The sequence below is a fragment of the Chionomys nivalis genome, chromosome 1 (assembly GCF_950005125.1).
Source record: "Chionomys nivalis chromosome 1, mChiNiv1.1, whole genome shotgun sequence".
NCBI lineage: Eukaryota > Metazoa > Chordata > Mammalia > Rodentia > Cricetidae > Chionomys > Chionomys nivalis.
Genome location: NC_080086.1, coordinates 127,468,709 through 127,494,729, shown reverse-complemented (window position 1 = coordinate 127,494,729; position 26,021 = coordinate 127,468,709). Strand labels below are relative to the sequence as shown.

Sequence of the window (26,021 nt, the reverse complement as noted above, 5' to 3'; positions counted from 1 at the left end):
AAAGGCGTGCGCCACCATCGCCCGGCCCTGTAAACAAAATTTTAAATCCATTCTCTTTTCCTGTGTGTTATGGGTACTTCTTGTTGCCATGGCTTCTATAAACACTATGTTAGCTACTTTTTGTGTCACTAAAAATCCAACAGTTGCAACTTGAAGCAGAGGAGATTTATTTTGACTTAACCATTCTTCATGGCAGGAAAGATTTGGCAGAAGCCTGAGTTCCTGGTGATGGTGGTGGTGGTGTGTGTTTGTGTGAGGGGGGGTTTCAAGTCCCTGTTGGCTCATGGCCATCTCATAATCCTGAGGCCTACCTCAGGAGTTCCCAGAGTCTTAATAGTCAACACCATTCAAAATTCCAAAGTGCTTTGAGAAGCAAAGGAGAACTTTCAGCTCTGAGTCCCTGTAAAACAATTATTACAGCATACAAACAAGCAAAGGAAAATCCCCATTCTAAAAAGTAAGTCTGGGAGAACAGCAAGGAAAGACTGGTCCAATTGCAAAAGTAAATCCACACAGGACCAACAAAGGCTGCATCTCAGTGTTCGGTATCTGGAATACACACAGTGGCATCATCTGAGCTCCACTGGGTGGCTCCCATCAGTGACCGCTCCTTCAGCAGACATTCCACGTTCTTGTCGTCTCCAATGTCCCAGGGTCTGTCTTAAAACTTAAGATTTCACTTTCATAGCTTCAAAGCCTCTCAGAGCCTTTCTTCAAGGAATCTGACCACCGTGTTGCACACAGCTCTCACAGGCTTCTTCTGGAACCATTGGACAAGCATCTCTGACCCCAAGACCCTTGTGTTTTGCTCTCCTGCAAAACCAGCAAGAATGGTGCCAAGTCCTGCCGCCATCTTGAAATGTAAACGAGCCATTCAGGCCATGGCTGTAGCATTATCTGAGGCCCTGCACAGCTAAAGCAGAAAGACCGCTCCTCTAGGTATCCTTGCTTGAACTTCTGACATGAAAGGCCTTCAGGGGGCTTTTCATTTTCACACTGTATAGCCTTCCATGGGTGTAGTCTTGTTCCTATAATGCCAGCAGTGGCCAGCAGTGTAAAGTGCATGGCTCCTCTTCAATAGCACTCATCTCTAATTATTGCCACTTTGCACCTACTTTGACTTTGAAGTTCCTCGTTTTCCAAATCTTCATGCCCTTTCACATCTACTATTCCTTTCTTTCCTCATTTACACTATAACCCTGGCTAAAAGCAGGAAACAGCCTCCATGCCCTGTTGGAATGTTTTGGAATTTCCTCCCAAACCTCAAACTCTGGGCTCCAATGAGTTCCTGTCCCTTCTACTTTATATTCCTCTCTCTGCTCAGCCATAACACTCCTGTCTCCACTTCCCTAGTGCTGGGATTAAAGGTGTGCGCCATCACTGCCTGGCCCGTATGGCTGACTAGTGTGGCTGCTTTGCACTCTGATCTTCAGGCAAGCTTTCTTTAATAAAACACAAACAATATACCACTATAGACAGCATTCTAGGACTTCTTCAGCCTGCAGCTCCAACCTTTTCCACATTCCTCCCACAAACCAGCTCTGAAAGCCTAAGAACCATGTGGCAGGTTTATTGCAACAAACCCTCCTTCTGGTGCCATTTCATGGCTTTCTCATCACAGCGACTACCTGAGAGAGGCAACTTAAGGACAAAGAGATTTATTTGGACTCCAGAAGTCAGAAGCTGCAGTTCACATGATGAGGCGTGCACGGCAGAGGGCATAGTTCATGTTGGCATGGGTGTCCGAGGAGGGTGGAGGCGAGTATGATCTGAATGCAATACATGGATGGAATTGTCAAAGACTAACTTTAAAAACGTCTTGAAATAAAAACTTTTGTGCGAGTTTTTCTTTCCTTAAGTTTCCTAAAACTTAAGTACAGTATCTACCAATGTTCCAGCTCAGACTAGGTAGCACAAGGAAGGCCATATGTCCAAAGTGGAACACTTTTTCAGAAGGCCCTAATGTGTGTGTCTTTTCTTTTTCTCTGAGTTGTTCTTCCATTCAGCCAAGACCCTCAGAATTTCAGATGTACTAGGTCGTTTCTTGGGTTCCTTCAAGAGCAATCTCCTTAGAAGGCTTTTCTGTAATTATAAATAAGAGTCAGTACTAAGAAAGAAAACAGTGAAGAAAATAAAACCAATGACTTTCAAATGCTTACTTCTTGGTTGTCAAATGTATCATCGGGGAAGAAACCGTCTTTTAGCTTTTGAAAAAACTGAAATACAACAAATAGATGTATTTACTAAGAAACAGTTTATATGGGAAGAAAAACTAAATACACTTATGACTGGAAATACATTAAATCTAGAATAGTTCTTAAATTTAGGACTCTTTAGTCAAGAAGCATGCAGAACTCTCCTCCCTGGATCTACCCCGATCTGATAACCATCCTTAAGATCCATGCTTTGAAGGGCTAAGTGCAGGAGGCCCATCACTTCCCTTCTGTTCTGGAATGCTAGGCCGTGCATCTTTTCATCATCCCTATTTTAGGGAAGATAAGGCTGTTTTGACTCCAGGCAAACCCCTCTCCTGAGCTTCCAACTAGGATATCAGGAGTCTGCTGTCTCCAGTGCTGCCCCACCACCTACCCAAAGACATAACAAACCCAAAGGCTTTCCTCAGTGTAGCCCAACCTGTCTTCACAGCCCCACCAATCATCGGCTTCAGATAAAACCATCTTGCCTGCTATTCCCAACACACACTGCACATTCGTATATCCATGCTGGGGTTATATGCTTTCTATTTCAACTATTAGAATGAACTAACCCAGGTTAATTGTCTTCTGACCTCCATAAGCATGCCATAGCATGTGGACATATGCACACATTAGTGTGTGTGTGTGTGTGTGTGTGTGCATATATGCCCTTAAATAAATAATCTGAAAAAAACTTGATCTTTCAGTACTCAAGTTACATGTTTCCTAAACCTAAATCCAGATTTCTGGAGAGATCTTTTAGCTCCTCCTGGAGACTTTCTGTCTTCTAAAACACTTAATCATTTTTGGCTGTTATCTTTCTTCTTAGAAAATTAATCCCTTGAGAAACTGACTGATTTTTATATTCATGTAGCACTTAGAGCAGAAACTGCCCTCTAATCAGTGAAATTTTGTTGACACACACAAATACAAATCTTATAGGATATACACATATTCTATAGAAAGCCATTTTTTTATTTATAGCAAAATGGTTGTCCACACTTGTAAGAGGAAGTTTATGCTTCACTTACAAGCAGAGTCATGAGGTCAAACACACCCTCACCGAGTGGCGGGCGATAGCCTTAGTGCCTGAAGGGTGACAACCAGTGCTTTAATCTGCTTAGTTCTCTCTTGGGATATTTACCTTTGATCTTTCTATAAAGGTGATGCATATGTGCAGAAGTTCTGCTAGAATAAGGCCTAAAGCATAGATGTCCACTTCTTGTCCATATTCCTGTAAAGATAGCTGGAAGCCAAAATACATTTGCCTTTGTTATTCACCTAATATGTTTCTATGCCTTCTGATAAAAAAGCTATAAATTATATATTACATCAAAATGTCTGTTTATTCTGTATCTCATGGAGTTGACCACTAAATTAACCATCACGTAGAAATAGAAGGAACACAATAAAGGCTATATAAAACAAAGCTATAGCCAATTTTATACTAAACGATAAAACTAGGAGCATTTCCACCAAAATTAAGAGTGAGACAATGGGATGTACTTCCACTTTCTCTACCCATATTCAATATAGTTCTTCAACTCTTAGCTAGACAAGAGAAAGATATAAAAGAATTCAAACAGAAAAAGAAGCCAAATCCCCACCGTTAGACAACACTATCCTGTACAGAAGAGATTCTAAAGATTCTACCAAAACCATAACTGAACACAAAGTCAACATTCAGAAATCAGTAGTTTTGGGGCTAGACAGATCACTCAGCTTTTGCAAGTACTCTCGTTGTTAGCAAAGAACCTGAGTTCAATTCCCAACACCTATATGGTGACCTGTGACTCCAGTTCGAGGGGATCAGACACCTTCTCTGGCCTCTATCGATACCAGGCATGTACATGGTACACTTATATAAATATGAAGGAAAACTCATACACATGAAATAAATATTTTTTTAAAAAATCAGTAGATTTTCTATGTTCTAATAATGAACCGCTAAGATAATTAATCTTATTGATGATAACTTCAAAATATTACTTGCTGGATGTAGTGGTAGACACTTTTGAGCCCAGCACTTGAAAGGCAAAGGTAGGAGGATCTCTAAGTTTGAGGTCAGCCTGCTCTACAGAGTGAGTTTCAGGATAACCAGGGCTACACAGAAAGACCCAGACCTCCCGTGCTGGTAAATCAGCAAAATTAACATGGAAGATTTGTAGACGTGATCTACAAATTCACAGTAATCCCCATTAAAATTCCAATATCATCCTTAACAGAAAGGAAAAAAATCTTGAAATTCACATAGAAGAATAAAAAATCCTAGACAGTCAAAAAAATCCTAAGCAAAAAGAACATCATTGGAGATATCACTAAATCTGATTTTAAGTTACACTACAGACACACAGTAACAAAAAACTTGGGGGGGGGTTACACAGAAGAAACGTGGACTAATGGAGTAGAATAAATAAAAGACCCAAAATGAAACTCACATAGCTAACCTTATTTTGTCAAAGATGTCAAAAGCATACATTGTAAAAAAGAGCATCTTTAACAAGTGATGCTGGAAATTAGAGTCATTCCCCATTCTCTCATTCTCTCATTCTCTCTTTCTCTCTCCCTCTCTGTCTCTCCCCTCTCCATGTATGTGTGTGTGCGCCCTCACGTGAGCGCACACCTGGGGTCTAAGTACACAAAAACCAGTTCAGAGTGGATTAAAGACCTAAAACTGTGAAACTGTCAGAGATAATACAGAGAAACATTATAAGATATGCAAGCATTGACAAGGACTTTTTGGAAAGGGCTCTAACATCCCAGAAAATAATATCAAGATTTGACAAATGGAATTGCATGAAATTATACTGAGTCAACACACAACAGAGAGACTTGATTATTCATAGCTCTATTCACAATAGTCAAGTTATGGGATTGGCCTAAGTGGCCATCAGAAGATGTAAGGATAAAGAAAACGTGATATGTGTGTGTGTCTGTGTGTGTGTAGTGGTAGTTATTTTGTGTTTTAACGAAGTTTGCCTGAAGATTGGAGTGCAGAGCTAAGCCACTAGAGGCCGGGTAATAGTAGCCCATGCCTTTAATCCCAGGACCCCAGAGACAGAAGCAGAGGGATCTCTGTTGGTTCAAGACCACCCTGGGCTACACAAGATTGAATCTGTCTAAATGAGAAAAAGAGCTCACACAAAGGTGATCCCAGCACTTGGGATCCCACACCTTTAACCCCAGTACTCAGGAGATGGAAGCCGGAGCAATATGGCTGGACAGAGAGAGAAGAATATAAGGCTGTAGGAGACAGGAGCTCAGTGCAGTCTGAGGTTTGGTGGAGACAGATGGAATCTGAAGCAGTCAGAGAACAGGATCACCCCTTTGGTCTGGGCATTGGTAGAGGTAAAAGAACTCTCTAGTAGTTGGCACTTTGCTTCTCTGATCTTTCAGCCTTCACCCCCTAATATCTGACTTAAATATATATATATATAATTGTGGAGAGCTATCAGAGAAGATACCTGATACCCTTACACAACCTCAGATTTCCATATGTTCATGCACAAACATCCACACACATATACACACACCTAGATGAATTTGCACATATACCACATGCACACACACACACACACGCACGCACACACACAAGAAAATAAAGAAGTAAAATTTACACAGAAAGAAAATAAAACGACTTTACCTGTTCTGGACTCATGTATAGAAGAGATCCTGTTTGCTTTGTTCGATTTCCGTCATTTTCCAGGTCTGTTACGAGGCCAAAGTCTCCAATCTTTATGTGCTTTTCATCTACTAAAAATATATTACCTGGCTATAGACAAAATTAATTAACATATGTGATTTGGACCAACTATTACCACAGGTCCCAACAACCTTTTATACCGATTTGTTGACATTTCTCCTTACACGGGCAGCCCAAACTAGGGAATTTAACACTTTGGGATTTTAAAATGCCAACTGAAGAAGAAAAGACTTTGAAATGACAGCGAAGGTGTCTTGTTCACACCTGCCTCCAAATATCAGAATAGAACAAATGGAAGATTCACTTTTCAGGGTCCCAGGAGAAGGATCCAAGGTAGGCATGGGTAAAAATATTTTCTTTCCTCCATAGTAATCTAGTGAGAGGCTCAAGGAATGGGAGTTTGAACTCCCCACCCCAGAAGAGGGCTGGACATACCCCGAGGGCATGCTACTGGTGTAATTTAAGGTCTGATGGGAATTAAAACGCTTTCCAATTTTGAGAGTCTCTGAATGGCTCAGTTCTCAGAAATGCTGCAGGATGTCCCGTGCAGAATTTCTCCCCAGATTCTGACAAGAGTTTATAAGTATACCCCCTCCACCTTGTTAAGTGTATCCCCCTCCACCTTGTTAAGTGTATACTCCCTCCACCTTGTTAAGGGTATACCCCCTCCACCTTGTTAAGTGTATCCCCCTCCACCTTGTTAAGTGTATACCCCCTCCACCTTGTTAAGTGTATACCCCCTCCACCTTGTTAAGTGTATACCCCCTCCACCTTGTTAAGTGTATACCCCCTCCACCTTGTTAAGTGCATACCCCCTCCACCTTGTTAAGTGTATACCCCCTCCACCTTGTTAAGTGTATACCCCCTCCACCTTGTTAAGTGTATACCCCCTCCACCTTGTTAAGTGTATACCCCCTCCACCTTGTTAAGTGTATACCCCCTCCACCTTGTTAAGTGTATACCCCCTCCACCTTGTTAAGTGTATACCCCCTCCACCTTGTTAAGCAGAAGCTGGGAATGATCACAAACACATTCTCTATGCGTTTCCTTTGATTTTGATTTGGTTGCTGCTGTTGTTTGGGTTGGGGGGCGGCTAATATTTGGTTGTTGTTTGATTTGGTTTATAGGGTCTCACATATCCCCTGTCAGCCTCAAACTCAGTACATAGCCAAGGATGGCCTTGAACTTTTGATACTTTCACCTGCACCTTCAGATTAAGAGGATGAGCCACCATGCCTGGTTTACATATGGCTAGAAATCAAATTCAGAGCTCCATAAATGCTAGGCAAGAATGCTAACAAATGAGCTGCATCTCTAGCCACTCAAAGATACAAAACTAAACATTTAAAGTGTGTGTGTGTGTGTGTGTGTGTGTGTGTTTGGGTGTAAAGAAAAATTTTGTATTGTCACCTTTCTATTTATTTATGTAGGTTCCAGAAGCTGAACTTAGATCACTAGTCTTGTACAATAAGCATCTTTACCCACTGAGCCATCTCACTGACCGAAACGTGTATATATGTGCATTGAGTGTGCAAATGCACACATAACAAATAAACAGTGGCCACATGTGTTACATAACTCTAGACAACACGGACTGAAAATAAGAGTATTGGTGGTGACAAAGTTAATATTTTTGCCATTTTTGCCAAAACTAGACATTCAATACAATGTTAGGCTAAACACATACACCTACAAAAGGGCCTAGCTAAGAAATGAGGGATGAGCGGAGGAGCCCAGGGAAGGGCTTCTGGAAGCCCTGTGCAGAATTAGCAATGAGATTTCAGTTCAATCAGTGGATTAGAACTTAAAGTCAGTAATGAAAAAAGGATATTTGTGTGCGGTGGATATGGGGAAACAATGTTCCCAAGCTAAACTGAAGTCACAGCAACAGAGCTTTGCTATGCCCACAAATGAAACTGCTACCCTAATACAGCTGCAGCCTAACTCAGAAACAGAAGACTGAATTTGTGTAAATATCTATGAGACCAGGAAAAACAAAAGATTGCTTTTTATTAAAAAGAAAAAAACAAGCCTGGTATTGTGGCGTAGGCCTTTAATCCCAGCACTCAAGAGAAGAGGCAGGAGAATCTCTGTGAGTTGGAGGCCAGCCTGGTCTACAGAGTGAGTTTCAGCACAGTAAAGGGCTACAAGGAGAAACCCCTGTTTCAAAAAAACAAAAACTAAAAAAAGAAAATAATTCTTTTAAATAAAGAAAAAACAATGATGTTCTTCTGTCTTATTTAGTCAGTTATACTATGAATAAATGAAATGCGAGGTTATGGAACAGGGAGGAAATGTGTCAACTTGATCCAGGGAGCAGAGGCTAGGTTCGATGATCTGGCCAGCGCTGACCCCTCTGGCACAGAGATGAGATACAGAGAAGCAGAGAACGCCCTCTCTCTAGAAACTGTATGGCTGTACCACTGTGGCCTGGAGCTCAAGACTCTAACATAGTAAGAAGTCAGCTCTTGGAGACCTCATGTAAGAATGGCTTTTTAAACATCATTCTTTGGAAGACCGCTACAAGCACATCTATCTAATCCTTTCTGAGAAGGGAGGAAGCAGCATCGTAGTAGAAAAGTCAGAGAGAAGAGGGTGGAAGGACTTCGGATCCGGACGAACCACATAATCCTATGTATGATTTATACCAAAGTGAGGGATAGTGAATAAAAACAAAAACCAAAATGTTTTTAGATATGATCTATGTTTGTAGACCGGGCTAGCCTCAAACTCATAATCCTCCTGCCTCAGGCTCTGGGATGTTGGGATTACTAGTACATGCCATCCACCTGGTCCTCGTTTATCTGCTGGAACATGATTTTCCTAAAAATCTTCTAACTTTTAGGAACTATTTAGATATTGCTACAGAGAAATATTAGAAATGGGAGGACTCAGATATCAAGTTGCTAAGTTCACAAATGCAAAGCAAACGGAACTCAAATGTTTTGACAGCCACTTCATTTTAGCTTGGTTCAGCAAGCGGCTAAAACAGGGGTACTTATTTTTCCTAGGAACTTTTTGAATCATTCCTCATTCTGGCTGTTTTAGACAGGTGGAGCACCCAGGTAGCCAAGATTCACTTGGATAAAGTTCTTCTGCCTTAGAGCAGAAAGGCAGAGGCTTAGTGATCCAGAAAGGTTAAGTAAAGGAATCAGGACCAAAGAGGACAGTCGGAAGCATGCATGTCTGGTGAAGAACATGAACGAAGCTGTCAGGAAGAACTCGCGTGAATTGGGGTAGGGTTGTGATAAGGAAGGCAATCGCCGGACTCCTTGGCATCTCTCCTTTCTTGCTGATGGAAAGGGAAAACGGGAAACTCGCTGTCAGATCATAAAAGCAAACAGACCAAGAGGGATGGCAAATAATCGAAAGCGTGGTGTTTTCCTAATTATGGGGGAGAAGACTCCAATCAGGGAAACACTAGGGCCAGGCTGTGAACTCCTCAGCTGCATGTGCCCTCAGGAACAGCAGCTGAACCATAGCGGAGCAGAGAAGCACAACAGCAGAAGCAGGGTCCGAGCAGCGGGCCATCCCTGGCAACCACCACAGTTAGGGGTCCGAGCAGCGGGCCATCTCTGGCAACCAACACAGTTAGGGGTACGAACAGCGGGCCATCCCTGAAAATAATCCACCACAGTTAGGGGTCCGAGCAGCGGCCATCCCTGAAAATAATCCACCACAGTTATTTTCAGTCTATGAACGGGAGCTGCTGCTGTTTACGCTTAGGCGATGACCACCACACTCAATACAGCCTGGAGGGACAGGACTTCTGATAGGGTCATGTCACAGTGGGTTCCCGGGACCCGGAGATCTGCTGAGCAGTTGCATGGGATAGCATCTGGGGTAAGTTCCAGACCCTGTTTAAGTCCAGCAAGCTAGAGAAATGTTATTTTATCATGACTACCTGCCAAGCACAAATTGAAAACAGAGAAAATACACTTTAAAGTCATTAAACTGTGTGTTTATCAACTAACAAAGCATATTTCCCTTACCTTAAGGTCTCTGTGAATCAAAGCCTTTGAATGTATATAATCCACCCCTGTCGTTATTTGTTGAAAAAATTCCAAACGTAAATCTTTGTCTGTTTTCCTCTGCTCTTCATTTGCCATCCAGTCCTCCAGAGTTCCTTTATCACAGAATTCCATTTGAATGAAAAGGCACTGGGTCTTTGATCTGGACACAAAATTCACCGTATGTTAAAAGCAGCAATAGAGAAAAAAATTAAAAATTCTAACATGAAACCCAAATAAAACGTCTCAGAATGAATATAATATCTGGATATGATAAACATGTAATAAAACAAACCACTTTATACAAATCATAATTTCTCAAGCGTACAGAACTTCAAAGATTTATCTATAAAGTATAAACCTATATATTCTTTAATGCTGAAGATCGCTGATCACTTTTGACAACAGATATAAGCAGTCCTAATTGCAGAAATCCAAGTTTTCCATTATTATATAAAGCAATTTGGAAGCATTTTAAGTCATCTTCAGTTAATTCAACATCTGTTTTACAAAGGGCACCGAACGGGCACCTTGAAAATGAGAAAGTGAGTCAGGTACTATCCTTATCATCATGGGGACAGAGTCCCAAACAAGAGGTAAAAAAAATCCCAAAATGACAGACCATTGAGAAACTCCTAAAGATGGCCAGTGAATCAATTGCTGTAAGACAGAAGTCGGAAGACTGATTTTGTTAACCAGTTTGCATTTTCTTCTGAACTAAGTTGGCTTGATATCAAATTTATATTTTCCGAACACACACATGCTAGAAAATATGAAGATGTAGCCAATAATTCCCTCAAAGATAACAAAACCTTTTATCTCCTGTTGGTCAGTAACGCCCAGAGTTCTCCATGGCACAAGGACACTGGCAGGTGCTGGTGAATGATGAGGTCTCCACTGGCATCAGGAGTTCAGCGAGAAGGCTGTCCCCCAAGAAATCTCAATGACTTTCAAAGGCAAAAGCCAGTTTTTTTTTAGAATTCCCAGTCCTATAAAAGGGGCTGAGACAAAACAAAGAAAGCACTAGGGATGCCTGTAGGGCATGTCCAGCCATAGCTCACCACTCCACCACAGTGCTACAGCTACATTCCAGGGGTGCACTGCCAGGAGCCTCGGAGAAGAGACACAGGCAAGTTATGGCAGCAGAAGAGGAGACCTTCGGGTTCAGCACCTACACATTAAGTCTGCCTTAACTCTGACAAGCCATATACGACCTGCACTGCTTCTGTGGAGAAGAGTGGGGTCATGAATGCTGGACATGGGATTTTTAAAACAACTAAGGAAATTTTAAAGGTGTTTTTTTTTTTTAAGATTTATTTTCAAATTACGTGTCTGTGTCTCTGTGTGGGTATGTGTACATGAATGCAGGTGCCAAAAGAAGCTAGACGATACCCTAGAATTGCAACTACAGGTGGGCGTGAACCACCTGACATAGTTGCTTGACCCTCTGCAAGAGTGATTCATGCTACTGATCCATCTCCCCATCCCATCAAAAATATTTTTTAAAGCAACTTTGAGCCAGCATACTGGCATGTGCCTGTGCCTGGGATATCACATCGGTTGGGGGCTAAGGCAGGCGGACCTCCCTGAGGTTAGTCTGTGCCAGGTAGTGAGTCTAAAACAAAGTAATTAAAACAAGTTCAGAAAGTAGAGAGGAACCGGGAGGGCAAGGTCATTCGTTGTTGCCTTGCCTGTAGAAAAAAAGAACACAGTGTGTTTCAGAGGTGGCTCTGATCATTACATGTGACAATTATGATGTGATGGCCCTCACAAAATAAATGACAAGGGCCTTCCATCCCATTGCAGCTGTGAGAATCTCATCTTACCGACTAGAATCGCTATACACGCTCTGCTCAGGATCATAGTCCTCTCCCTGCCAACAAGTATGGTATTGAACAATGTTGACGTGATTGAGCCTTGCCAGCGCTGTTACTTCACGCACAGTCTTCCTAGTTAAAAGCACCCAGAAAACAAATGTGTTATTACCTATTGTTGATAATTACAGAACTCCTCAGGTAATGGGACGCAATCTCTGTTCAATAGTCACAATGGCTTCCACACCAAGTTTTAGCAGGAGAGCCAGAACTCAAGAGGGAACAAAAGGGATTGAGTGCATAGAACTACGGTTGTTCTCATTCTCAACATAAAAGAAAGGGCAGTGGCTTAAATGACAGACATCTAAAATTTAAACATCATTTGTATCTTAAGTGTCTGTAACACAATTTTCAGTAGCTATATCATATCTAATATTCTGTGTAGATGTGTCTCAAAATCTTGGAATTTTACAAGCGAATCTCATTTGGGCAACAAAGGCAGGAAACCCAGGCAGCAAGCAGAACCCAACTTAGAACTTTCAGTATATGACAAAAATACATCAAAAAGTTACTAGTTCATGCAAAGAAAGTAAGACTTGGTACTATCACAGCTTTACAGGGCTTGGGCTCAAGAGCTAAGACAATGTAACAGTTTCTTGAAAGTACCCTGTATTGAATGGTTTTATATCAACTTGACACAGCTGGAGACATCAGAGAGGAGAGAATCTCAAAACGGGAAACATTGAGAAAACCACCTTAAACCAAATAAGTCAACAGTTTCAGGGTCTAGTACTGTCTCAACATGAGGCAATTATATATATATATATAATATATATTTATATATATATATTTATATATATATATATATATATTTATATATATATATATATATATATATTTTGGTTTTTCGACACAGGGTTTCTCTGTAGCTTTTGGATCCTGTCCTGGAACTAGCTCTTGTAGACCAGGCTGGTCTCGAACTCACAGAGATCCGCCTGCCTCTGCCTCCCGAGTACTGGGATTAAAGGCGTGCGCCACCACCGCCCGGCAAGGCAATCATATTTTTTTTTTTTTTTTTTTTTTTTTTTTTGGTTTTTCGAGACAGGGTTTCTCTGTGGTTTTGGAGCCTGTCCTGGAACTAGCTCTTGTAGACCAGGCTGGTCTCGAACTCACAGAGATCCGCCTGCCTCTGCCTCCCAAGTGCTGGGATTAAAGGCGTGCGCCACCACTGCCCGGCAAGGCAATCATATTTTTAAACTGAAAGAAATACCCACTGTAAGGTGAAGTCATCTCAGAAAAGCCCAACTCCTGTGGGCACAACGAAAAGTTAAAGAGGACAAGAAATAAGTAAGTAATGAAGGACAGATATACAAAGAATGGTGACAGTCAACACACTGTGTTCACAAAAGTCAGACATTTACTTACTCTGTGTTATATTTAACACGCTTTATAGCGTAAGTCTTCCCATCAATTTTGTGTTTTGCTTTGAAAACTTGGCCAAATCCACCTGAGCCAATTTCTTCTATGTCTTCAAAATCCTTCTGAAACCTAGTTAGGATTAATATTGCTGTCATTGCTGAGGTTTAGTAAGATGAAAATGATTCTTTCTTACTTGTCTTTGATAACATTTGGTAGAGCTCTTGAGTCTCCTCTCCTCTTTTGATGGAAAAGTCAATAAAACAGATCACCCCCTCTAGTTGTACATAGGACACACTGAAGTATCTTATCAATTGAGTACAAAGAAGATGAGAAATTCGCCCCACCCCCATGTATTAAATCTAGAAAGAATCACTCAGTTGTGTGCCACAGGTACCAGAGGGAAAGCAGAAGCCCTGAGCCTTCCTTGGGCCAGAACAACCTGCTTCTTCCCCTCCTTATGCCCCACATCCAATCATTGAGCCCCGTTCCTCCTTCTAGCCCGTGTCACTACCATCTGCCCACTCTTCTCCACTTCCAGCATCCTCACCCAGGGTCACTCCTCAGGCTCCTGCAGTGGTGGCCTGCTGACTGATACTCTGCTTCTCCTGCCCTCCTTTAGCTATGAAAACTTGGTCTGATCAGTTCTCCCTGTCACCTATACCTCCTCCAGCTTTGCCTTTGCATTCAGCAAAGAACAGAAAAATTTTAAAGGGCCCCTAAGGTGCCATGCAGCGCTGTCCCCACTTCTCTTCCAACCTCATCCCATCACGCTGTGTCCTTGTTCATTACATGTCAAGCACATGCTTTCTCTGCAGAAGGCTGACCTCGGGACTTTGTTTCCATTTTCATCATACAACTGTTCTTCTTTAACTCTGGTCTTATTTTGTAATTACAATTGTATGTGTATCATATAAATATGTGAATACAGATCGTGTAACTAAAAAAACACATGTGTGTCTGTGTGTGTGTGTGTGTGTGTGTGTGTGTGTGAGAGAGAGAGAGAGAGAGAGAGAGAGAGAGAGAGAGAGAGAGAGAGAGTAGGCCAGAGATTGATGACAGCGGTCTTTCTCAGTGACTCTGCACCTTTCTTTTATATTTTGCTTTGTTTTGTGAGACAGGGTTCCAGGCTGGCCTCGAACCCACAGAGGTCCTCCTGTCTCTGCATCCTGAGGGCTGGAATTAAAGGTGTGGGCCACCACATCCGTCTTAGACTTTATTTTTTGAGACAGGATCTTTCTTTCATTGATCTTGGAGCTCACTGATGGCTATGCTGGCTGCAAGGGGCTGCATGTCTCCACCACTTCCTCCACTCCCAATGGTGTCTGAGTCACAAATGCGTGTATTGCTACACCAGTTCCTTTTTTTTAAAGTTTATTGTTATGTGCATGGGTGAGTGTCTCAGATCCTTGAGAACTAGAGTTACAGACAGTTGTGAGCTGCCATGTGGGTGCTGGGAATTGAACCTGGGTCTTCTGGAAGGGCAGTCTGTGCTCTTAAGCAGTGAGTCATCAGCCCCCTACTCCTGTCTTTTTTATAGGGGTCCTTGATAGTTTGCACAGCTGAGCCATATCCTCAGACCCATTTCCAAAATGCCAGTCATTACCGCAAACTTTTTGAGAGTGAGAATTCTACTCTATTTGTGCTTACCATAAGCCTAGTGCCCAAAACAGCAGTGGGTATATATTAGGTGCTTAATAAGTACTCATTGGTTCTTTTGAAAACTTGTATTCAGTGTCCTGCTGATTCAAACAGGCTCCTTCATCTTAGGTATTTAATTAACTGAAACATCAACTACAGAAGATGAACCCCAGCCTTTCTAGTTTAGAGAAATCTTGTGTGGAGCTGGAAAACAGGTCCAAGTGGATCGGTTTCAACTCTCACAGGAGTCTCTCTCCTTCCTCCACCCCTTCGTTCCCTCCTTTCCTTTCTCTATTCCTTTTCATCTAAATCATGGATATAAAGGATTATTTTCTTTCAGTTTTACCAGCGTCCGTGGATATCAGAAAGGCTGATAACATCACAGAAATTTTCATTTGCCATGACCCTCCATGGGCCTGACTGGGCCATGGCTATTCATCGCTTGGGTGGAAATATAACTTAGAACTTGAAGAATCTCTGTTTCACGAGCACGCTTACCATTAGACGAACTCCCCTTACCTGCCCTCCATAGTATATTTATTACTTAGCACATCATTTGGTGACAGTTTCCTAAGGATGAGACAAAAATACAGAACTCAGACAAAACTAGAACCTAGATAACTTTAGAACAGACTTCATGCCACGCACTGGGCATTATATCGTTTGTTTCAGCTGTCAGGGTGATAGAAAATGGTATAAACTTCAGAAAAACACCTCCTGTTGGTTCTCTTCTGAGGATCCTGTTTCATCCCTTTCCTGCTTCCCATTTTCACCCAAACACACCCACCACAGACCTCCTATCTCCTTTTTCTCCAGAATCAGAACATCCTTAGAAATGAGGTCCCCTTGGTCACTCCCCCTTGCCCTCATTTCTTGATAGTGATAAGCCAACCACAGTAGGATGCTCAAACATCACCTCAAACCAGACACAGCAATACTGCTACCCTCAAGTCCTGACTGAGGTGGTCTGTTGTCCTCCTCCTGGCCCTCATCCCCCACCCGGCTACTCTCTTCCCTCAGCCATGTCTACCCTGCCTTCCCAATCCTTCTCAGAAATCCTCCTCTTCCCTCCTCACTGCCACAGGCACCAGAGCTGCCGGCCTGACGTGTGGCAAGTTCCTGTTTTCTCCACCTGTCCACCTCAGGAGTTGTATGTTGTTCAATATACTGCTCAGAAAGTACTGGCAGCTCCTTATGTCTCATGCCTTCTTTTCTGACTGTATGTCTTTACTCTTCAGTTTTCTATGATTTATATAAAATTTGGTCTTTAAAAAAATAGCAAGTTATTACACTATCTTTACCCTATCTATCTATAAATATACATATCTGCTTCCCTTAAAAACACTTCCAAGCCCAAATCTTCAACAGTGTTTTACAAAATAACACTCAAAACTACTGTCTCTAGCTGCATCACCATAGGGCTTTATATCTACAGTACACCATGTGAATGTGTGTGTGTGCACGTGTGCAGGGGTATGCGTGTATACGTGTGTGTGTGTACGTGTGTGTGTGTGTGTGTGTTTCTCTGGGGTTAAATTGGTTCATAGGTCTCAAGCTTTCCACTGCTTCTGTTACATCTCTCAAATAAATGGGTATAACAATATTTGCCAATACCACAGACCTTAATTGAAACTCAGGGACAGAGTCTGAACCAGAACCTTTGCCCAAACTATGTTCAGGGCGCAATGATACTCACATTCCTGACTTCCTCTTATTTTCTCTGAGACCGTTCTGCAACACAAGGAAAAAAGAAGGTGTTTCAGATGAGGAGAGAAAGTATCTCATTTCTGGGGCTGACCCTAGCCAGGTTCCTTAGTCTGTAAGGTCACCAGCTTCATGGATCTTTGCAGTCTCCCTCAGTCTTCTACCAGTGACTACTGCAAGACCGGAATACGGCCAACCAAACAGCTGTGCAATGGTATCAAATGGATGTTTTGAACTGTATTTTCCCCATCTTTAGAGGAATAAGGCATCTTTTTACATTGGCTGCCAACTTTGGTGTTGCAAATCCCTTCAGACAGCGTCCATTCTACTAAATCAATTGTCTTTCTCTTACAGATTTGTAGTTCTTTATAAGCATATTACTTTTATAACAATTAAACCTGATTTTTAAGTTCAGTTCTGTTTTTTTTCTAAGTAGAAATGGAACTACACCAAATACTAATTAATCAGTTGGGTGGACAATTAAAAACAATATAATAGAAATGTTCAAAAGGACAAGGGTAAGGGTTGGAAGGTAGTTCAGTGGTAGGTTTTGTCTAGAATGCATGAAGATGGAATTTGATTCCCAACATAGGGAGGGAGAAATGGAGGGGGGACAGGAAGGATGAAGGAGGGAGGAAGGAGGGAGGGAAGGAGGGAGGGAGAAAAAGGAAGGTAGGTTGATTGGTCTACAAAGTAGGTGGACAAGGATGGGAGAGAAGCATGGAAAAAAGAAATGAACAATGACTCTCAATATCATAATTTAGTGAGGACACACAAAATTAAAATGTAAAACTCATTTTTACATTGACATAAAATTAAAATGTAAAAGTTATTCTTAAGTGAAGACAAAAAAAATTAAATTTGGAGCTTCGAGACGAGTAGCATACCATGAGAGGGGATTCGAAAGAGGGGCTGGGCCGGCAGTTTTTTGATGCATTCTCTGCGATATCACTTTCAGGTGCTGACAGAGGAGCACTAGAAGAAAAGCAAAACTTTTATGAATTCAGTCTTGTTTTCTGAAGGTTTACCTAAGTGTTTATGTGTATGTATGTTTGTGTGAGCGAATGCATGTGTGTGTGTGTGTGTGTGTGTGTGTGTATGTGTGTGTTTGGCACGGGAGGCCGGAAGAGGATATTGTTTCCCATGGAGCTGGAGTTATAGGTGGTTGTGACCCACTTGGTAAGAGTTCTGGAACCAAATTTGGGGGAAGGGAGGTGATGGGGATTGGACCCACAGCCTCAAGCATGCCCCTCCCTCGGCCCATTCACCACACTGGCTACACAGACTCACGAATTGCTGTTGGAGAGGCCACTGGATGAAGTAGGTTCAGATGGAGTAGGTTCAGAGGATGCTCCGTCAGCTCTCTGAAGAGAAGGCACAGCCTTAGCAGGCTTTTAGGCAGCTAACTTCCTTCTCTATGGTCGCTGGACACATGCTACTGCCCATATTTGTCCCATAGCCACCCAGTCCACAATCACAAACAATGGCAAAACCAACACATTTTCATGGACGTTTGAGCTAAGTTTTAAAAGCAACCCTGCATTCCCATAGGACTTTTATGTTCTTAAGACCTCCTAGCCCCATGGTTCATGGATCATTGGTGATACACAGAATGGAGGAATCATTTGTTATGCAATTGGCAAATGCCTGCATTATGCAAACAATCTGACCTGAAGTCAACTTAAGAGGGAATCGTAAGTGTACAAATTACAATAACTGATAGCACATACCATTGAGCTCTTCTCTGAAAACTTCTGATATGCCTCTTTAGCTGCCAGCTGCTTTGCCTCCTGTTTGGTAGCTCCTGAACCAGTACCATACGTTGTTGACCCAATCTTGCATTTACAATTAAATCTAGAAAAAATGTGAGTACTTATTTACATATCAAAAATATTGTCAATCAATGTACAATTTGGGGAGTAAAAGAACCCTACAGACAAATAATAGTCTTGAGATCAGACTAATAAATTTTTAACTATGTTTGTATTTCCTACATCACATAATTTAAACTCCAAAGAAAGAGTCACCAATCTATCTGAATAACCAGAAACAGTCAAAATCCTGGCTTACAGTTCCTAGGTAACATCTAATTCTTTCTTGTTTCATTAAAAGACTGACAGCAAAACACCATGCGATGATTTTAAAAGCAAGCAAGCAAACAAAAACTTCAATCCCAAGTGAAAAGATTTAGAGGGTGAGAGAAAAGGTGGGGATCCAGCGAATTTTCTAAGGGCTGCCCAAAGAGAGAAAACCAGCTGGCAGAGTGGGGCTAAAGGGGATAAGCCAGCCACAAGGAAGCAGTATTAGGGGAAGACAGTCCACTGGGGTGTTCTCAGAGCCTCCTGACTCTGATGCTTGTTCACACATTACATATGAAGTTAATAAACTAGAACAATCAGTGCGACCTCCTCTACTCCCAGGTTGGCGAACGTGGCCTTCCTGTCACTCAGGCAGCTTCCGGTACCACACTCACTGTCTTGTGGACCACAGGAAACAGAAATGTCAAAAGCAAAGCCAAGGAAAGCAGAGGCTACTGAAAAACAAATCAGCTAAACTTGATTCCAACGGACCCTCAAACCTTAGGTATTGGGCATTTGATGTTTATAACTCATAAACTTTTCATACTAAGTGTATAAAGGAGGTGGGGGCAAAGACTTCTGGAAAGCTACATGTGAAAGCCTCTCAGTGGTATTGCTCGCACACAGTGACACAGTAGGAGAAGCCACGTCTCACCTTTGGGGCGACTGCGTATCAAGGACAAGCTGTTCATAATTTACAGACAGCTTGTTCTTCTGGGCAAAACTATTGACAAGGCCTATGAAATTGTCAGTTAATGAAATTTCCGAAGCGTCCGTATGATTATCTGCCTACAAAGAAAAGAAAATGTGCTCAATACGAATCACAAATTATCATACAAAATTACTAAATGAGTAACATAAGAGGCAACATACATATTATGGATTTCCTAATTATATTTCCTCATTAAAAGTGTAACTATATGTTATTAGGAAAAAATCTGCAAAAAATAAATTATTCTTTTAATAAAAAATCCTAAATGATACATTAAAATTACATATATCTATGGAATATAACATGAAGCATAAATTTATACACACATGTTATGTATGTATAATTTGATGTATGTATGAAATCAGAGAATTGTCACATTTGTGCGATAGAAATTATACATACATACATGAATACATGCATGCATGCATGCATATATACATACATATTTACAGCTTCCCTTCGATCAGATAAAAAGCCAATTACTCACCTGCTTTTCGTTGTTAAGTATGTCAACAGCAAGTTGGGCAGCAGCATTTTTTGCTTCCTGCTTTGATTTACCTTCGGCTTGTGGAAATTCTTTCTCGTCTATTATAACTTGAAATGTAAACCTGATTAAAAAGACAGCGTTCACAACATATCACACAGTTTGTCATTCTCCTAAGGACAAGCACTCTGGTCTCCACCGCCCCACATGCACGTTTCAGGATTCCAACAACAATGTCTTCTTGACGCAGGGAGAAGTCTGTAATTTTTTCCTCTTTTCTTTCTTTGTTCTTCTTGTTATTTCTTCACAGTGCCTCACTGTATAACCCAGGCTGGCCTCAAGCTCACTACAATCCTCCTGCTTCAGCTTCCCAAGTGCTAGGATTACAAGGTTGAGCTACCAAGCTTAGTGTTTTTTTCCCTGTTTACTTATTTAGCGTAGGGGTGAGGTGTGTGAGCGTACGTATTGTCTGTGTGCTCGAGACAGGACATGCTTGTTGGAAATCACAGGACAGCTTTGGGGACTCTCTCCTCTCCTCCCACCATGTGGGTCCCAGAGGAAATCTCTGGTCATCAGGCTGGGTGGCCAATGTCTTTACTCACTGAGTCACGGCTCCAGCCTCTGTGTCTCTCTCGAGTCCTCCGAGTTCCCAGGCTCTGCTGGACTCTCACAGCACTCTGGCAGCTTCCCTGTGGAGCTGAAGTCCGACCTCCGAATGGCACCACAGTTGTCCCTCTACTCCACGTTTATAGGGCAGACATTCTAGTGTCTGCTTGGTTTTTCAATTTTTTTTTCCCATTTAAATGCCTGGAATCGAACTCAGGCCTTACATCCTAAGCACATGCTCTAACAGTGAGCTACACCTCTGTTATCTGGGTCTCACTTTTCTTCCTTCATCCCACCATTTTACTTCCTGAGAGGGTGTGTGTCTGTGTGTGTGTGATTGTGTGTGGGGTTGGGAGAGAGAATTATCTACATGCACCCAGAGGTCAGAGATGGACTCGGAGCATCCTGCTCTATCTATCACTCCGCCTTACTCCCTTAAGACAGGATCTCTCATTGAACTTAGAGCTGGGCTGGTAGCCAGAGAGCCCTGCGATCCTCCTGTCTTTGCTCTATATTTACTTCAATTAGCTTTCAGAATACCGGCCTTACGGTATTCTGAGGTGGTCTGAGGGGTTATGTATGCACTATAAATTGCAAAAAAACCTGCTTGCTTTCTTTTGCTGGCTCTTTCTTAGTATTAGGGGAGACCCAGGACGGCTGCTTTAGCCTTTTCTCTGTATTTGTGAGCTCGTGCCTTTCCATTGCAACCCCTCAATACATCGGTGTTATTCATCTCTGTGAGATTACGTACTAGCACTGCACAGTGCTGAATTTACAGGCACATGCTCAGCCACACGCAGCTTTTTATGTGGGTGCTGGGGATTCCAACTGAGTCTTCATACTTACATAGCAAGACTTCTTATCTACTGAGTCACCTCCCTGGCCCTAGTCATACCTTTCCTGATGACAAATTACCTTCGGTCGTGTGCAGGTCCTGAAGTACAAACTTCTTTATATGTAATTGTTACTCCGTGCTTCTGGCGGTATTTATTAAGTTTGTCCATGTAGAAACCCGGTGTATCACTGGCCATGTTTCCTCCCAGTAACCTGCAACAGAAGAGGTGTTTGCACGCACAGCACTAACAAACTACAGATAATCTGAATTCCCAGCACCCCCTAGGAAACCACCAGAGACAGTGGGTCTTCTCTACGGGACTCATCTCAGCCCTACATAAATTCAGAGAACGCTTCGTGTCAGAATCTTTCTCTCCTCCTAAAACACCTACTTTCAAAACCAGTGGCCAGGGAAAGAGGGCCCCGCCCTTTGATCTACTCCTGGCTTCCAAGGAGTGAGATGATTCAGTCTGTTTACCTGCCTGAGAAGGCGTAATGAATGTAGGAGTGGAATTACAGCTCTTATGGTAAAAACAAGGCTATGTATACACATATTGCTATATAACATATATTGCTATGGATTATACATACACACATGTGCACATATACAACTGTGTACACACAATACAGCAACACACATATACATGTACACACAGCTGTGTACACAAATATGACTATGTTCACAAACATACACACATGACTATGTTACATACGTTCATTTGCACACACACACACACAATTTATAAGATAGGCAAAGGACTTGAGTGCTATTTTTCCAAAGGAGACACAGCAACGGCCAATTGGTGCAGGAGAATTGTCTGTATTCTGTCAATCATGTTATAAATAAATACTGATTAGCCAGGCAGGAAATATAGGCGGGAAAACAAGACAGGAAGTAGAAATGATGTAATGAGAACAGGAGAATTCTGGGAAGGAGGAAGTTGATTCCTCCACTCCTGCCCAGACCACTAAAGCAGAAGGATGTGATCTGCCCCACTGAAAAAAGGTACTGAGCCACATGGCTAACATAGATCAGAAAAATGGGTTAATCAAGATGTGAGAGTTAGCCAGGGAGAGGCTAGAGCTAATGGGCCAATCAGCATATAATTTATGGAGACCTATGTGTGATTTTCTTTGGAGCTAAACAGTTGTGGGGTACCAGGCGGGACAAAAATCCCAACAACAAGCAGGCTCAGCCCGCTCATGTAACAGCCAATAAAACAAAATGATACTCAGTGCCATTACCCAGAGGAAAAAAGGAAAAACGATTTCTTGGTATAGATACATTTAACCCAATTTAGATATTATACACTGTATACATATTATCAAAATATCACTTAATGCCCAGTAAATCTGGAAATATTTATGTTTCTATTATCTATTTAAAAGTGAACTCGAAATTTCAAGGTTTCATCCACTGGAGACACTGTTCATTTGGTAGAGGGCTTGTCTTTCATGCATAAAGCCTCAAGTTTGATCCCTAACTCCACATAAAGTTTTAAATTTTCAATGAGAATCTTCACACTGTGAACAGCAGTTCTCAACCTGTGGGTTGGGACACTTTTGGGGGTTGAATGATCCTTTCACAGGGGCTGCATATCAGATATTTACATTGTGATTTATAACAGCAGCAAAATTACAGTTATGAAATAACTATGAAATAATTTTATAGCTGGCGTCTACACAACATGAGGAACTGTATTAAAGGGTTGCAGCATTAGGAAGGTTGAGAACCGCTGACTTAAAGCATCATTCAGATCCTGGATCCTCTACCAGCCACCAAGACTGCTCTTGTGACGTTCCCAGTGGCTCACTCTTTGCCAAATTCAATAGTCAATGTCAGTTATTCATTCATCTCCCTTCTTCCCCCTTCTTAGCTTGGGATTGTGAGACACCTGATCTCTGGGGTTTCACCCTCTCTCAGAAGCTGTACTTTCTCTGCCTTCTTTTTTGGCCCTTCTTCATCTTCTTTTTCATCTAAATATTGTCCAGGGGCCTCATCCTCAAGTATCCTATTCCCTACTTAACTCCTTCCTGTGATCAGTTCCAGGCTGTGGCTTTAAATTCTACCTACACAGTTATGGTTTTCACCAGGGTTGGGAAGATGCTCAGCAGGTAAAGGCGTTTGCTGCCAAGACTGACCATCTGAGATCAGCCCCTGGGACCTACATGGTGGAAGGAGTCCCGCCTTCCACAAGTTATCCTCTGACCAGACAGGCTCACTGAAGCACATGTACAAATACACATATGCACACAAAATAAAATAAATGTACAGTGAGAGATATGACCCGGCAGTTAAGAGCACTGCTGCTCTCCCGGAGAATCCAAACTTGGTTCTCAGCACCTGTGGCAGGCAGCTCACAATCTCCTTGTAATTGTGGCTTCAGAGGATCTGATACCTTTCAGGACTCCAAGAAAAACTGCCTTCCCATGTCCATACCCATACTCAGATACATGGATAATTACAAAATAAAAAGTAAATAAATTCTTTTTAAACATAAATGTAACAGTTTTAACTGAAAAAGGAAAGGAGGCACCGGATTTAATAAAGGCTTGATACAAATGAATGAATGAGTCCATCCACGAAAGAGCACGGAGGTACCTCCCATTCCATGCTCCCATGAATTGGAGCTCGCTGTCTATTGGGCAGTTTTTATTCACCTACCAGGATGGGCCTGGTCTTCTCTGATGCTGCAGGGACAGTTAGCATCTTCCCCTTCACAACCCTCATCACAGCCGGCTGCTCTGTAACCTCATCCGTGAGCTCCGCAGGAGCAGTTATATCTCTTATTCACTCACCCAAAGAGCTGTCCATCACATGAGCCAACAAATGCCACCTGCCTGTCTCACCTATGTCGCAAAGACACTGGTCTTACTTCCCTCAAACTCCCAAAAGGCCTGATGTGCTTCCAGTAGCTACTTCCCATACAGCATGTATTCATCTCATATCTGATATATAAACGAGGAAGCTGCAAACAGTGGTCCAGCCCTGTCAGGTTCACAGGGCAAACTGAAGAAAGAGCGCCATCTGCACAAGATTCCAAGGTCCTGGGCAATAACCTAGGGAGGCTTTAGTTTCCGGGAGGCAAGGCTCTTCTAGGACTAACCATGCAACAGGAAATCTCATTTGTCTAGAAGACAAGGGTATCTGTGAATTAACATACATTTAACATACATGTAGTGCACACGTGTCAGGTAGTAGGTGCTAGGATCATGCAAGCGAATTAAAACTGCTCTTGGGACCTTACTGGTATAGAAGGATACTAAGTATTAATTGGAAAATGGAGAAAAATACGGGAATTGGGGGACAGGGAGGGCAGAGTAGAAGTTCTTCTTCAAGGAAGGCTGCTTATGCAGTTGGTTCTGTGAGAAGGACTGGATACTGAGAGGGGTCTCCGCATGCTATTCCTTGGGGGTGGGGTGGGGGAAGGGCTTTCCAGGAAGTGGGAAGAGGCACCACAAAGACCAGGAGCTGAAGGGTACTTGGCCTTGGCCCAGAAGCACCAAGGAAGTCTGAAAGTGGTGGGCAATGGGGGCCTTTGCCTGACTGTAGGGGTTGGTGTGGCAGAGGTCGGAACAGGAGAGCAAGCATCCGGTTCGGAGTAGAAGAAGACTCAGCTACATGGAGAAGAACAAGGTGGAGGATGGAGCGAGACCCGGCTGACACAGAGGCCTACCAACTGGAATACCATCACAGCTGTGCAGCCAAAGTCTTTTCCTGAATCATTCGGGCGGGCTTCTAGATTTCCCTCCAGAGTTTCAGGTCATCGGGTTTGTCACTTTCCTTATAGGTCCCAGCCCCACTACTGCTGTCCAGGAAAAGTGAGAAAATAAGCCCTCAGGTCCTACCGCGTTCCTGGATCTGGACGGTGGCCGGCGCCCTGGCTTAGAATTCGAATTGCAATATGGGGGCTCTGAGGTCGCGTCCAAGCTGCTGCTCCCCGTCGCTGCTGGGGTCGGTGGAAGCCTAGGCCTAGGCCAGGCCCATTCAGTTTCGTTTCCCGGCGGACTCCGCCTTCCCGCATACAGCCCCTCCCGCACCGGGTTGCACCCGCGAGGGGACAGGTAGGCGTGGCTCTTCTGTCTCCCGCGAGCGGGAGCTGGTCAGGATAGCCTCTGCTCTCCAGCTCAGCCACAGTGGCGGCTGGCCATAGGAGCTTTCCCAGGTTTCTGAACATTTCCTGACTCCTACGTTGGTAAAGCTCTACTGGAAGAGGAAGGAGAAACTCAAGTCTCCTGCTTGCGGTATTTTAATAGGTTCCGGGATCAATGATCACATCTAATTTTCAAAATAAACAGAGTGGATGCAGCTGGGTACATGGATGCTTCCGAATTCCAAGACCCAGTGGGAGCTACTACTGAGTAGCTCACACTGCCAGGCTGTGTGGGTGACGGAGTAGAGACAGTTCAAGTCTAGGTTTGTAAATATTAGTCTCCCGCTTCCCATTTCATACTGCAGCCGAGTCAAGGAGGACATGGCCATCGACCAAATTGGCCAGGGGGTTGAAGAACTCTTTCTTCATCCTTTTCTCATCCGTCCTTTCCTTGCCTGCCAGCCCCGGGTTGCATACCATCATTCACCAGGCCAGCAGTTTAGAACCACCTGCTCCCAGAAGGGCCTTGGGGAATATTTTATCACAAGGCAACATCAGCAATCCAGGGTTGATGAGAAATCCTACCCTCCTGTGAGACTGTGACACATTCCCAGAGTCCTGATGGCTGCACAGGAATTGGATTCTTCATCGATTAGTTTGTGACACACACTGCCCAGTGGTAGGTACTTCCTCAGGCCAGGACATTGAGCTAAGCACAGACCCCTTCTCA

At 42.8% G+C, this 26,021-nt stretch overlaps 1 protein-coding gene across 2 annotated transcripts; it reads right to left on the bottom strand.

Moving 5' to 3' along the window:
* Window positions 1–198: 198 nt before the first annotated feature.
* Window positions 199–25,298, bottom strand: LOC130884261 (interferon-induced, double-stranded RNA-activated protein kinase-like). 2 transcript variants are annotated; one of them, XM_057785314.1, is made up of 16 exons: window positions 25,047–25,294; window positions 21,279–21,410; window positions 19,761–19,881; window positions 19,217–19,350; window positions 18,214–18,337; window positions 17,774–17,847; window positions 17,371–17,458; window positions 16,476–16,510; window positions 15,299–15,349; window positions 13,148–13,270; window positions 11,735–11,857; window positions 9,891–10,071; window positions 5,839–5,967; window positions 3,340–3,441; window positions 2,160–2,216; window positions 199–2,082 (listed from the first exon to the last, which is right to left on the bottom strand). In XM_057785314.1, exons 1-16 carry the CDS (start codon window positions 25,220–25,222, stop codon window positions 1,960–1,962), a joined length of 1,773 nt encoding a protein of 590 aa, XP_057641297.1. In that variant the 5' UTR covers window positions 25,223–25,294; the 3' UTR covers window positions 199–1,959. The 2 variants fall into 2 exon arrangements, with proteins under 2 accessions (XP_057641297.1, XP_057641305.1); XM_057785322.1 differs by lacking the exon at window positions 11,735–11,857 and having other exon boundaries at window positions 25,047–25,298.
* Window positions 25,299–26,021: the final 723 nt, after the last annotated feature.

Excerpts from the sequence above, each read along its gene's own strand:
- LOC130884261 (XM_057785314.1), bottom strand. The coding sequence starts at position 25,222 with ATGCGGGAAGGCGGAGTCCGCCGGGAAACGAAACTGAATGGGCCTGGC. Across the intron at positions 17,848-18,213 it reads TTTCAGAGAAGAGCTCAATG|AGAGCTGACGGAGCATCCTC; the intron begins GTATGTGCTATC and ends CCTTCTCTTCAG. Across the intron at positions 3,442-5,838 it reads TATACATGAGTCCAGAACAG|CTATCTTTACAGGAATATGG; the intron begins GTAAAGTCGTTT and ends TTTGGCTTCCAG.